Below are 15,022 nucleotides of genomic sequence, written 5' to 3'. Positions count from 1 at the left end.
CAGAGTTACCATGGTTATTATTTCCAGGAATAAATTGATCCAAACTGGTGTGTTCCTCCATGTATTTAAATGTCATATTGTGATCAAACATAAAACACATGATTAGAGTGAAACATCATGTTGTGTTTGACACAGGAACCACTTGACAAAGGGACACGGAGGAGGTAACATCATAAACCCTAAACCCTGGATAGAGGGGCTCAGTGAATGTGGTGTAGAATGTGTACAGGTGGGTCAGTGTGTCAGAGGAGACTCTGTAGAAGGACAGAGTGCCGGCTGGCCAGTCCAGATACACTCCTACTCTGTGGGAGCTGGAGGACGGGACGTCTATGGTAGTGTGATTATTATTGTGACAGGCCTTGTAACTGTTGTCAGAGCAGACCAGACTCCAGGACTTGTCATTGTATCCAATCCCACAGTCAATGCCCCCTCCTCTCCTTTTGATTCCTTTATATGTCACTCCCATAACAGCCCCTCCCCCACTCCTCTCTACCTCCCAGTAACAGCGCCCAGTCAGACCCTCTTTACACAGCACCTGTTCACAGTCCTCAAATCTCTCTGTGTGATCAGGATACCGCCGCTCCTGTCTCCTACATGTCACCTTTCTGTTCTCCTCAGACAGAGAGAGGAGTCTGTTTACTGTGTTTGGGTCCAGTGTGAGATCACAGACATCTGATGGATAAAACCAGACACAATATTAGAAATCATCATCATTCACATTAGAATGTTAATTCACTTTTCACTAATTAATTTAATGTAGATGTGTCTAGGTATCAACAGGAGAAGTTAAGGTAACTTGAGACTTGTTGAATGATCATATGTTATACTGTATGGTAATGTAAAAAAAGACTTATTCACAAAATGACACACATACACTCACACCCTGAACACACACACATTTCTAATGTAACACGAACATGCCACTCACCTACACAGACACACACATTGTCAAAGCAACTCGTTCTAAACTTTGGTGTCCCTGATTTCTGCTTCTGTAGAACTACATATTATATTTAATATGACCAAGTAAGTAATGATGGTGGTCTTTGACTTAACTTGAATTTAAGACTTATTCTTAGTCATATTCTTCACAGTAGTCAACACTCACATTTTCTAAGGCCAGGTTTCATTCTGATCTCTCCACCATGTTCCACACTGTAGCGGTAAGCAGAAGAACAGACAGTCATTGAGGGATACACACAACACACACAGTCAGCATATAATTTGGTAAGAATGTTTGTCTTAACAGGCCTGATAACTCAAACATGTCTGATATGAACATTGACATAAACCCTCTACATACTTGAGTTTCTCCAGTCTGTAGTTTGGATCCTCCAGTCCAGCAGAGAGCAGTCTGACTCCTGAGTCTCCTGGGTGATTGTAGCTCAGGTCCAGTTCTCTCAGATGTGAGGGGTTTGACCTCAGAGCTGAGACCAGAGAAGCACAGCCTTCCTCTGTGACTAGACAGCCTGACAGCCTGACAAAGAGATCATCATCATTTCACAAACACACTGTTAACTGACCAGACCATTTAAAAAGCAGTATCAGTCAAAAGACAGACAGTGAGGTATCAGATTTAGATTGTATTGAGTATTCAGTCCACACCATACAAAATCAAATCAAAATCAAATCCAACTTGAATTGTCACATGCGCCGAATACAACAAGTGTAGACCTTACAGTGAAATGCTTACTTACAAGCCCTTAACCAACAGTGCAGTTCAAGAAGAGTTAAGAAAATATTTACCAAATAAACTAAAGTAAAAAACAAAATAAAAAACTATAAAAAGTAACACAATAACATAACAATAATGAGGTTATATACAAGGGGTACCAGTACTGAGTCAGAGTGCGGGGTTACAGGTTAGTTGAAGTCATTTTTACATGTAGGTAGGGGTGAAGTGACTATGCAAAGATATTTAACAGCGAGTATCAGCAACCAAATGGATGGGGAGAGTGGGGGTCTATGTAATGGTCCGGTGGCCATTTGATGAATTGTTCAGCAGTCTTATGGCTTGGGGGGTAGAAGCTATTAAGGATCCTTTTGGTCCCAGACTTGGTGCTACGGTACCACTTGCCGTGCGGTAGCAGAGAAAACAGTCTATGACTAGGGTGACTTGAGTCTCTGACAATTTTATGGGCTTTCCTCTGACACCACCTATTATATAGGTCCTGGTTGGCAGGAAGGGTGGCAGGAAGCTTGGCCCCAGTGATGTACTGGGCCGTACGCACTACCCCCTGTAGTGCCTTGTGGTCAGATGCCGAGCAGTTGCCATAGCAGGCGGTGATGCAACCGGTAAGGATGCTCTCGATGATGCAGCTGTAGATCTTTTTGATAGGGGGACCCATGCCAAATCTTTTCAGTCTCCTGAGGGGGAAAGTTTGGTAATTTGGTAAAACTGATTTAATTTTGCCTGTATTAAAGTCCCTGGCCACTAGGGGCGCAGCTTCTGGATGAGCATTTTCTTGTTTGCTTATGGCCTGATAGAGTTGGTTGAGTGCGGTCATAGTGCCAGCATCAGTCTGTGGTGGTAAGTAGATGGCTATGAATAATATAGATGAGAAATCTCTTGGTAGATAGTGTGGTCTACAGCTTATCATAAGGTATTCTCCCTCGGGTAAGCAATACCTCGAGACTTCTTTAATATTAGACATCACGCACCAGTTGTTATTGACAAAGAGACACACACCCCCACCCCTCGTCTTACCAGACGTAGCTTCTCTGTTAAAAATCATTAAAAATCCCACCAGCTCGATATTATCCGTGTCGTCGTTCAGCTACGACTCGGTGAAACATTAGATATTACAGTTCTTAATGTCCTGTCGGTAGGATAATCGTAATCGTTGGTCATCAATTTTATTTTCCAATGATTGCATGCTAGCAAGTAGAATGGATGGCAGTGGGAGTTTAATCGCTCGCCTACGGATTCTCAGAAGGCAGCTCAATTTGCGTCCTCTTTTCCTCCGTCTTTTCTTCATGCAAATTACGGGGATTTGGGCCTGTTCCCGGGAGAGCAGTATATTCTACTCGTTAAAGGAAAAAGCTTCCTCCAGTTCGTAGTGAGGAATCGCAGTTCTTATGTCCAGAAGTTATTTTTCAGTCATAAGAGACGGTAGCAGCAACATTATGTACAAAATAAGTAAAATAATATATGTGACAAACAACGCTAAAAAACTAACAAAATAACGCAATTGATTAGGAAGTAAGACGTCAGCCATCCTCTTCGGCGCCATCTTTTGACAGTGTAGCTAACATTTAAAATGTGTTTCTAAACTATATCATTTTCAATTTTAGATAAAATGTTTCATCTAAGGTAACAGAATATAATGTCACCTTTTATTTGAGGGTATATTCATACATATCCGTTTCACCATTTAGAAAAATAAACACACTTTATGTATCTAGTCCCCCTATATGAAAAAGTAAAAGTATTCTGACCAATTCACTTATTGTGTATTAAAATTGTGAAAAGTTTAGTGCAATGAATACATCAAGCTTGTGACTTCCATGATTAAGAAAAATCATTTACATTTACATTTACATTTACATTACATTATCATGAGTTAATCATTAATAATAACGAGTGAGAGAATTACAGAGGCTACAACAAAACATACTAACCTCTCACCATTAACCTCTAATTAAAAGGTGACATTCTAACCTCTCACCATCAACTTCTAATTAAAGGTGACATTCTAACCTCTCACCATTAACCTCTAATTAAAGGTGACATTCTAACCTCTCACCATTAACCTCTAATTAAAGGTGACATTCTAACCTCTCACCATTAACCTCTAATTAAAGGTGACATTCTAACCTCTCACCATTAACCTCTAATTAAAGGTTACATTCTAACCTCTCACCATTAACCTCTAATTAAAGGTGACATTCTAACCTCTCACCATTAACCTCTAATTAAAGGTGACATTCTAACCTCTCACCATTAACCTCTAATTAAAGGTGACATTCTAACCTCTCACCATTAACCTCTAATTAAAGGTAACATTCTGTACTGTCTGTCACCTAATATGAATCATTTGATCTCAATCGAAAATGATGGAGCATAGCGCCAAATTTAAAACTGTAAACTTCACTGTCCACACACATATGATGTGGACTATGTGTCTGGTAAACACATATGATGTGGACTATGTGTCTGGTAAACACATATGATGTGGACTATGTGTCTGGTAAACCATATGATGTGGACTATGTACCTGGTAAACACATATGATGTGGACTATGTGCCTGGTAAACACATATGATGTGGACTATGTGTACCTGGTAAACACATATGATGTGGACTATGTGTCTGGTAAACACATATGATGTGGACTATGTGTCTGGTAAACATATATGATGTGGACTATGTGTCTGGTAAACACATATGATGTGGACTATGTACCTGGTAAACACATATGATGTGGACTATGTGTACCTGGTAAACACATATGATGTGGACTATGTGTCTGGTAAACATATATGATGTGGACTATGTGTCTGGTAAACACATATGATGTGGACTATGTGTACCTGGTAAACACATATGATGTGGACTATGTGTGTCTGGTAAACACATATGATGTGGACTATGTGTAAACACATATGTGGACTGTGTAAACACATATGATGTGGACTATGTGTAAACACATATGATGTGGACTATGTGTAAACACATATGATGTGGACTATGTGTACCTGGTAAACACATATGATGTGGACTATGTGTACCTGGTAAACACATATGATGTGGACTATGTGTACCTGGTAAACACATATGATGTGGACTATGTGTACCTGGTAAACACATATGATGTGGACTATGTGTACCTGGTAAACACATATGATGTGGACTATGTGTCTGGTAAACACATATGATGTGGACTATGTGTCCTGGTAAACACATATGATGTGGACTATGTGTCTGGTAAACACATATGATGTGGACTATGTGTCTGGTAAACACATATGATGTGGACTATGTGTCTGGTAAACACATATGATGTGGACTATGTGTCTGGTAAACACATATGATGTGGACTATGTGTCTGGTAAACACATATGATGTGGACTATGTGTACCTGGTAAACACATATGATGTGGACTATGTGTACCTGGTAAACACATATGATGTGGACTATGTGTACCTGGTAAACACATATGATGTGGACTATGTGTACTGGTAACACATATGATGTGGACTATGTGTACCACATATGATGTGGACTATGTGTCTGGTAAACACATATGATGTGGACTATGTGTACCTGGTAAACACATATGATGTGGACTATGTGTCTGGTAAACACATATGATGTGGACTATGTGTACCTGGTAAACACATATGATGTGGACTATGTGTCTGGTAAACACATATGATGTGGACTATGTGTACCTGGTAAACACATATGATGTGGACTATGTGTACCTGGTAAACACATATGATGTGGACTATGTGTACCTGGTAAACACATATGATGTGGACTATGTGTCTGTATTAATGTGTACCTGGTAAACACATATGATGTATGTGTCTGGTACACATATGATGTGGACTATGTGTCTGGTAAACACATATGATGTGGACTATGTGTGTCTGGTAAACACATATGATGTGGACTATTAAACACATATGATGTGGACTATGTGTCCTGGTAAACACATATGATGTGGACTATGTGTCTGGTAAACACATATGATGGACTATGTGTACTGGTAAACACATATGATGTGGACTATGTGTCTGGTAAACACATATGATGTGGACTATGTGTCTGGTAAACACATATGATGTGGACTATGTGTCTGGTAAACACATATGATGACTATGTGTGTCTGGTAAACATTATGTGTCTGGTAAACTGTAAACATATGATGTGGACTATGTGTACCTGGTAAACACATATGATGTGGACTATGTGTCTGGTAAACACATATGATGTGGACTATGTGTCTGGTAAACACATATATGATGTGGACTATGTGTGGACTATGTGTCTGGTAAACACATATGATGTGGACTATGTGTCTGGTAAACACATATGATGTGGACTATGTGTCCTGGTAAACACATATGATGTGGACTATGTGTACCTGGTAAACACATATGATGTGGACTATGTGTCTGGTAAACACATATGATGTGGACTATGTGTACCTGGTAAAACATATGATGTGGATATGTGTCTGGATGTGGACTATGTGTCTGGTAAACACATATGATGTGGACTATGTGTCTGGTAAACATATATGATGTGGACTATGTGTAAAACACATATGATGTGGACTATGTGTGTCTGGTAAACACATATGATGTGGACTATGTGTCTGGTAAAACACATATGATGTGGACTATGTGTACCTGGTAAACACATATGATGTGGACTATGTGGTAAACACATATGATGTGGACTATGTGTAAACACATATGATGTGGACTATGTGTCCTGGTAAACACATATGATGTGGACTATGTGTAAACACATATGATGTGGACTATGTGTCTGGTAAACACATATGATGTGGACTATGTGTCTGGTAAACACATATGATGTGGACTATGTGTCTGGTAAACACATATGATGTGGACTATGTGTACCTGGTAAACACATATGATGTGGACTATGTGTCTGGTAAACACATATGATGTGGACTATGTACCTGGTAAACACATATGATGTGGACTATGTAATTAACTAGAAAGTCGGGGCACTACGAAATAATATTTACAAAGCAGTTATCTTCCGAATAAACTCTTAAAGACCTAGTAATATTTTACATCAATAGCAGTCAATATTAATTGGCACCTTATTTCAGTCTCATCTGAAAGTTATAAATTCTGTGGTTATCTTCACAAACCCTGGCTAACAAGTTGAATCAGCAATTCAAAATATGATGGTTTAATTATTTATTTACTAAATGTGTCCTGGTAAACATATATGATAATCACACAGACATACACAGAATATGTGTCTGGTAATCATACCTTGATTACAAATTATGTCATAAAGGAAAATGTCTCTGTAAACACATATGATGTGGACTATGTGGACGGAAACACATATGATGTGGACTATGAAAAGGGGACTATGTGGTTTGAGTGAAATGAGTACCTGGGAAGACTGAGGAACAATATGATGGACTATGTGTACCTGTCTCTAATGTAAATATGGTATCTTATGCATTCTAAATTATGCATTCCCGCCCATTTGGAAAAGGAAAATGCAATAAATATTTACTCTGAGCTGCGCTTCGGTAATTTGGTGGTAGATGGAAGGCCGTGTTGCTCAACCGAGTTCTATTGAAGAATGTCTGCTTGTAAATTGGATACGTTGTAGTAATGTCGTTGTGTGGTAGACGGGATACTCTGTCTGTTCTTTCCTAGCCCACTTTTGCAGCTGCTGTTGCTAACTCAACGGCTAGGAGGTATCACTTCTGTAGTGAATAAGAGTTCATACCATTCGCAACCAAATCTCACACTCAGGTTGGCTTCGTTCTGTAGTTATTATCTGAACCATTCTGACATCGGATCGTCATCCTAATGTACCCAGAACAGTTATTATCTGAACCATTCTGACATCGGACCGTCATCCTAATGTACCCAGAACAGTTATTATCTGAACCATTCTGACATCGGACCGTCATCCTAATGTACCCGGAACAGTTATTATCTGAACCATTCTGACATCGGACCGTCATCCTAATGTACCCGGAACAGTTATTATCTGAACCATTCTGACATCGGACCGTCATCCTAATGTACCCGGAACAGGAAGTTACATTTTCGTCAAGACTTTATAAAGTGGAGGGAGAAGGGTGTGTTTTCATAGTTTACAGCCCATGTCTCTTCACAGGGGCGGGTCACTGATTGAGCAGAGCCCTAACCTTATGAAAACCCAAATCTCTCATTTGGAAGCTAAAATTACATTTAATCTTTTCACCAATAATTTTATATTCAAACATTTAAATTGAACAACAATTCCATGTGAATCCGATAACTACAATGCTCAGACTAGAGTTTATGTCATCGTATCATTGATGAGAATGTCTCAGATGACAACCGAACTGACATCATATTCATTAAGTACCACCGCATATGTTCAATTGGTCGGATTACCAGAATATAGTTCATTTCCCCCCACCTTCTGATGTTCCCAGAATCTCTATGTTAACCAAGGGGTTTTTAAATGTCACATCAGTAGGGTAGAGAGAGGAAAAGGGGGGGGGTGGAGAGGTATTTATGACTGTCATAAACCTACCACCAGGCCAACGTCATGACAACAGGAATACTGACCTCAGAGTCTCCAGTTTACAGTGGGGATTCCCCAGTCCGTCAGAGAGCAGCTTCACTCCTGAATCCTTCAGGTCATTGTTACTCAGATCCAGCTCTCTCAGGTGTGAGGGGTTTGACTTCAGAGCAGAGGCCAGAGAAGCACAGCCTTTGTCCGTGACTCCACAGCCTGACAGCCTGACAAAGAGATCATCATGATTTTACAAACACACTGTTCATTTAACACCAGGATTGTAGAAGGACAATTGCAGATGTATTTAGTTCATTCTCTCAAACAACATATACAATAGATTCATCTTCCGTCTCCTAGAATTGTATGGTTATTTTATTATACTAATGTGAACAGCAATGTACTGATTCAATATGTTATTCAATAATACAGATTATTCTCTAAACTGAATATTTCATCCTGCTGATTAGTTCTTAAATATCATTGTATTTACTCACAGAGCAGCTCTGGAGACTTTGACCACTGGCAGTAGCCTCAGAAGACCTTCCTCTGATCTGGAGTATTTCTTCAGGTCAAACACATCCAGCTCCTTTTCTGAAGACAGCAACACAAAGACCAGAGCTGACCACTGTGAAGGTGAGAGTTTGGCTTCTGAGACACTTCCTGATCTCAGGTAGCGTTGGATCTCCTCCACTAGAGAATGGTCATTCAGTTCATTCAGACAGTGGAACAGATTGATGCTCCTCTCTGGAGAGGATTCTCCCTGATCTTCTCCTTGATGTACTTGACTGTTTTTTCATGGCTCTGTGAGCTGCTTCTTGTCTTTGTCAGTAGACCTCGTAAGTGCTTCTGATTGGACTGCAGTGAGAGGCCCAGAAGGAAGCGGAGGAAAAGGTCCAGGTTTCCCGTCTCACTTTGTAAGGCTTCATCCACAGCACTCTTGTAGACGGTGACTTTAATTTTCTGTCTGATCCTCACATAAAAGTTCCTGGATGTTGATTGAGGTTCGGCCATTAGATTTTCATTGTTGTTGCTGAATGAGAGGAACACATATACAGCAGCCAGAAACTCCTGAATGCTCAGATGCACGAAGCAGTACACCTTGTCCTGGTACAGCCCACATTCCTCTTTAAAGAGCTGTGTGCACAATCCTGAGTACACTGAGGCTTCATTGACATCAATGCCAGCCTCTTTCAGGTCTTCTTCATAGAAAATCAGATTGCCCTTCACAAGCTGTTGAAAAGCCAGTTTTCCCAGTGACAGAATGCTCTCTTTATTCCAGTGTGGACCTGTCTCTTCTTTCCCAAGATACTTTTCATTCTTCTGTTTGGTATGAAACACCACAAGGTGTGTGTACATCTCAGTCAGAGTCTTGGGCATCTCTTCTCTCTTATGCTTCAGCATGTGTTCAAGGACTGTTGCAGAAATCCAACAGAAGACTGGAATGTGGCACATGATGTGGAGGCTCCTTGATGTCTTTATGTGTGAGATGATACTGCTGGCCAGGTCCTCATCACTGAATCTCTTCCTGAAGTACTCCTCCTTCTGTGGGTCATTGAACCCTCGTACCTCTGTCACCTGGTCAACACACCCTGAAGGGATCTGATTGGCTGCTGCAGGTCGGGTAGTTATCCAGAGGAGAGCAGAGGGAAGCAGGTTTCCCTTGATGAGATTTGTCAGCAGAACATCCACTGAGGTTGACTCTGTGACGTCCCAACAGATCTTGTTGTTCTGGAAGTCTAGGGGCAGTCGGCACTCATCCAGACCATCAAAGATGAACAGAACGTTGTACTTGTCGTAGTTGGAGATTCTTGATTCTTTGTTTTCCATTGAGAAGTGATTGAGAAGTTCAATCAAAGTGTGTTTGTCCTCTTTCATCAAATTCAGCTCCCGAAAAGGGAATGAAAAAACAAATTGGACATCCTGATTTGCTTTTCCTTCAGCCCAGTCCAGAATGAACTTCTGCACAGAGACTGTTTTTCCAATGCCAGCGACTCCCTTTGTCAGCACAGTTCTGATAGGTTTGTCTTGTCCAGTTAAGGGTTTGAAGATGTCATTACATTTGATTGCAGTCTCTGGTCTTGCTTGTTTCCTGGTTGTTGTCTCAATCTGTCTCAGCTCATGTTCATTATTGACCTCTCCTGTTCCACCCTCTGTGATGTAGAGCTCTGTGTAGATCTTATTGAGAAGTGTTGGGTTTCCTTGTTTAGCGATCCCCTCAAATACACATTGAAACTTCTTCTTTAGATTAGATTTGAGTTCACGTTGGCAAATCACAGCAAGTTCATCTGAATGAAGAAATAACACAGAGGATATTAATATTACATCTGATTTAATGCCTACAGTATTGTTAGATTGTGCTAGAATGTTTACATTGTAATAATGTATTATCTTACTGTAACTGTCTGTATAAATGTGTAAATGTTTTCATTATACATTACATTACCGGTGTGACTGATTTATATCATTATTGGTATTATTGATGGTATTATTAATTCTCTCTTGTCTAAATTAATCACCACAACACATCCCTGCTGGTACTGTACTTGATGAGGTCACTAGGTGTTGTGTTAAGTCTGGTACAATGTCATTGAGTTACACGGCTATTTTAGCTGTACTTTAGTTTAAGCTTTTAAATGTTTGTTATAAAACAGCATTCAACATGAGGCAGACAGCTCTTACTTTTCTCCAGTGTGTCAGCAAGCTCCTTCTGGTTCATTTTCCTCAGGACGTGCAGTGTGATCTTCAGAGCCCCCTCTCTGGCACTGCTCTCATGCTTCTCATCTTCAGCATCCACTTCCTTATCCTGCTTCTGACTCTCAAAGCCTTCTGGGAGTTCTGGACTAAGAATCCTCTTGAACATCTTCAGCTCGTTCTTTACAAATGTGATAATATTCTCTTCAAGCAACTGAAATAAATAAAGTAAATAAGTTAAGCAAGAGAATAAATGCTCTCTCATTAACACATTAATGAATGATTGACAGATCAACTTTACTTGAGGTAAACAAAAACAAATGTACATAACAGGACCACATACACTGAATATGGGGGCCAGGTCTGTTTGATGACTCTGGGAAGACTGACCCCTGAGAATCTCTGACCTCTCCTCTTGGTTTCTGTGGACAAAACATCCAAGGAGTACACACACACACACACACACACACACACACACACACACACACACACACACACACACACACACACACACACACACACACACACACACACACACACACACACACAGGGAGGGAATGTTGTGTTTGTTTAATATTGTTTCAGGACTTTGAAAATGGAAATAAGGATTTGCCTATGGATTATTAAAACAACAAACATACATTGAAAAATGGGAGGAGAAATGACTAGAGACAGTTTTGTTTAACTCACAGACCAGGACCCATGAGTACCTCTTACCTTTGTCCAGTAGAAAAGTCTGCCTCTCTAAACAGTATAGGATGACCCATAGACCGCTCACTCTTCATGGACACACAGCTGGGTACAGGGGAGGCTGGTCTCTCCTGCTTGATTGGACTTCAACACAACAGAGACAAACATTCTGTCTCTCATCTACTCTGAGCTCAGATGGAGAAACATACTGTAAAAAGAGTTTCATTCCAAAACGCTATATATCCGTTTTCAGAAATGTTGGTACATTGACTTTGATGGTTGAAAGGACTCTGAACAACAGTGTCCTGACGAGAGAGCACATGTTCTATTCCAGGTGAAATTTTGCCTCATTGTCATGGATTTATCCAAATAAATGTCACTAGAAAACAGCTAAAACAAATGGAATTGCAGCTACTTTGCTGTTATTCTGGCTGCACTCTTTGACGTGACTGTAAGTTATCTGTAGTTGTCTAGCTAGAAAGGGCAAGAGATAAGAATGTTACCACCCAGTATGGCAATGGATCATTGAGAACAAACGACTGGGTCTCATCCATAGATACAGAACAAAAGACTTAACGACTGGGTCTCATCCATAGATACAGAACAAAAAGACTTAACTACTGGGTCTCATCCATAGATACAGAACAAAAGACTTAACGACTGGGTCTCATCCATAGATACAGAACAAAAAGACTTAACTACTGGGTCTCATCCATAGATACAGAACAAAAGACTTAACTACTGGGTCTCATCCATAGATACAGAACAAAAGACTTAACTACTGGGTCTCATCCATAGATACAGAACAAAAAGACTTAACTACTGGGTCTCATCCATAGATACAGAACAAAAGACTTAACTACTGGGTCTCATCCATAGATACAGAACAAAAGACTTAACTACTGGGTCTCATCCATAGATACAGAACAAAAAGAATTTACGACTGGGTCACGTCTCTGGCAACCGAACCAATAGAAAGTAACCATGAGCAATCATTTCTGATGAAAACAAATGTGATCGGGATACAGCATTTTGGAAATAAACTCTTCTTATGAACAAACTTGTCATCTCACCTTTTAGCTGTGGTGTCATGTTCCCCAGAGAGTCTCATTTTAGAGGCAGGGCCCCCCTCCTCTCTCTCCCCAGAGATACTCATTTTAGACCGCTGACAACTAAACAGAGATCCAGCATGTTGGTTGTGATTAACACAGTGACAACTAATTCTTGAATGTCAATTGTTCATAATAATTCATAATAATTCATTCATAATTCATTTTATTTCATTCAGAAATAAAAACATTTACTAACAGACACATCGAAACAGTCAGATGATTTAATGAATTCACATGATTATGGAGTTGTGACATCTCTTCCCCATGGTAACTGTCAATATAATAATAATAGTCACTGTTTGTTAAGGTAGTTCTAGACAGTGCAGCAACAATAATAATAATAATAATAATAATAGTCACTGTTTGTTAAGGTAGTTCTAGACAGTACAGCAACAATAATAATAATAATAATAATAATAATAATAAATAATAAGTCACTGTTTGTTAAGGTAGTTCTAGACAGTGCAGTTCAGACTAATGCAGCAACAATAATAATAATAATAATAAGTCACTGTTTGTTAAGGTAGTTCTAGACAGTGCAGCAACAATAATAATAATAATAATAATAAATAATAAGTCACTGTTTGTTAAGGTAGTTCTAGACAGTACAGCAACAATAATAATAATAATAGTCACTGTTTGTTAAGGTAGTTCTAGACAGTGCAGCAACAATAATAATAATAATAGTCACTGTTTGTTAAGGTAGTTCTAGACAGTACAGCAACAATAATAATAATAATAGTCACTGTTTGTTAAGGTAGTTCTAGACAGTGCAGCAACAATAATAATAATAATAGTCACTGTTTGTTAAGGTAGTTCTAGACTGTTTGTCACTGTTTGTTAAGGTAGTTCTAGACAGTGCAGCAACAATAATAATAATAATAACTGTTTGTTAAGGTAGTTCTAGACAGTGCAGCAACAATAATAATAATAAGTCACTGTTTGTTAAGGTAGTTATAGACAGTGCAGCAACAATAATAATAATAATAGTCACTGTTTGTTAAGGTAGTTCTAGACAGTGCAGCAACAATAATAATAATAATAGTCACTGTTTGTTAAGGTAGTTCTAGACAGTGCAGCAACAATAATAATAATAATAATAGTCACTGTTTGTTAAGGTAGTTCTAGACAGTGCAGCAACAATAATAATAATAATAGTCACTGTTTGTTAAGGTAGTTCTAGACAGTGCAGCAACAATAATAATAATAATAGTCACTGTTTGTTAAGGTAGTTCTAGACAGTACAGCAACAATAATAATAATAATAATAGTCACTGTTTGTTAAGGTAGTTATAGACAGTGCAGCAACAATAATAATAATAATAATAATAATAGTCACTGTTTGTTAAGGTAGTTCTAGACAGTGCAGCAACAATAATAATAATAATAATAATAATAGTCACTGTTTGTTAAGGTAGTTCTAGACAGTGCAGCAACAATAATAATAATAATAGTCACTGTTTGTTAAGGTAGTTCTAGACAGTGCAGCAACAATAATAATAATAATAATAGTCACTGTTTGTTAAGGTAGTTCTAGACAGTGCAGCAACAATAATAATAATAATAATAATCACTGTTTGTTAAGGTAGTTATAGACAGTGCAGCAACAATAATAATAATAATAGTCACTGTTTGTTAAGGTAGTTCTAGACAGTGCAGCAACAATAATAATAATAATAATAATAATAGTCACTGTTTGTTAAGGTAGTTCTAGACAGTGCAGCAACAATAATAATAATAATAATAATAATAAGTCACTGTTTGTTAAGGTAGTTCTAGACAGTGCAGCAACAATAATAATAATAATAATAATAATAGCAACAATAATAATAATAATAAGTCACTGTTTGTTAAGGTAGTTCTAGACAGTGCAGCAACAATAATAATAATAATAATAAGTCACTGTTTGTTAAGGTAGTTCTAGACAGTGCAGCAACAATAATAATAATAATAATAGTCACTGTTTGTTAAGGTAGTTCTAGACAGTGCAGCAACAATAATAATAATAATAATAATAGTCACTGTTTGTTAAGGTAGTTCTAGACAGTGCAGCAACAATAATAATAATAATAATAAGTCACTGTTTGTTAAGGTAGTTCTAGACAGTGCAGCAACAATAATAATAATAATAATAGTCACTGTTTGTTAAGGTAGTTCTAGACAGTGCAGCAACAATAATAATAATAATAATAGTCACTGTTTGTTAAGGTAGTTATAGACAGTGCAGCAACAATAATAATAATAATAGTCACTGTTTGTTAAGGTAGTTCTAGACAGTGCAGCAAC

At 38.5% G+C, this 15,022-nt stretch overlaps 1 protein-coding gene and 1 long non-coding RNA gene across 3 annotated transcripts; both read right to left on the bottom strand.

Annotated features, from left to right (window-relative positions):
- On the bottom strand, positions 1-13,010 carry LOC127930318 (NLR family CARD domain-containing protein 3-like). The gene is given in 11 exon segments (XM_052519925.1): positions 1-672; positions 1,109-1,155; positions 1,304-1,477; positions 8,294-8,467; positions 8,738-8,996; positions 8,999-10,528; positions 10,923-11,148; positions 11,278-11,356; positions 11,652-11,768; positions 12,698-12,796; positions 12,933-13,010. Coding segments are annotated over 11 exon segments (3,321 nt in total). The 5' UTR covers positions 12,992-13,010; the 3' UTR covers positions 1-115.
- LOC127930321 (uncharacterized) lies at positions 4,218-6,155 on the bottom strand. 2 transcript variants are annotated; one of them, XR_008137963.1, is made up of 4 exons: positions 6,094-6,155; positions 5,268-5,428; positions 4,699-4,861; positions 4,218-4,343 (listed from the first exon to the last, which is right to left on the bottom strand). It is a non-coding gene; the product is annotated as an uncharacterized LOC127930321 (long non-coding RNA). The 2 variants fall into 2 exon arrangements; XR_008137964.1 differs by having other exon boundaries at positions 4,732-4,861.
- Positions 13,011-15,022: the final 2,012 nt, after the last annotated feature.

Source organism: Oncorhynchus keta, chromosome 5 (genome assembly GCF_023373465.1).
Source record: "Oncorhynchus keta strain PuntledgeMale-10-30-2019 chromosome 5, Oket_V2, whole genome shotgun sequence".
NCBI classification, from domain to species: Eukaryota; Metazoa; Chordata; class Actinopteri; order Salmoniformes; family Salmonidae; genus Oncorhynchus; species Oncorhynchus keta.
The sequence above is the reverse complement of the archived record's forward strand: the minus strand, read 5'-3'. Positions and strand labels throughout refer to the sequence as shown.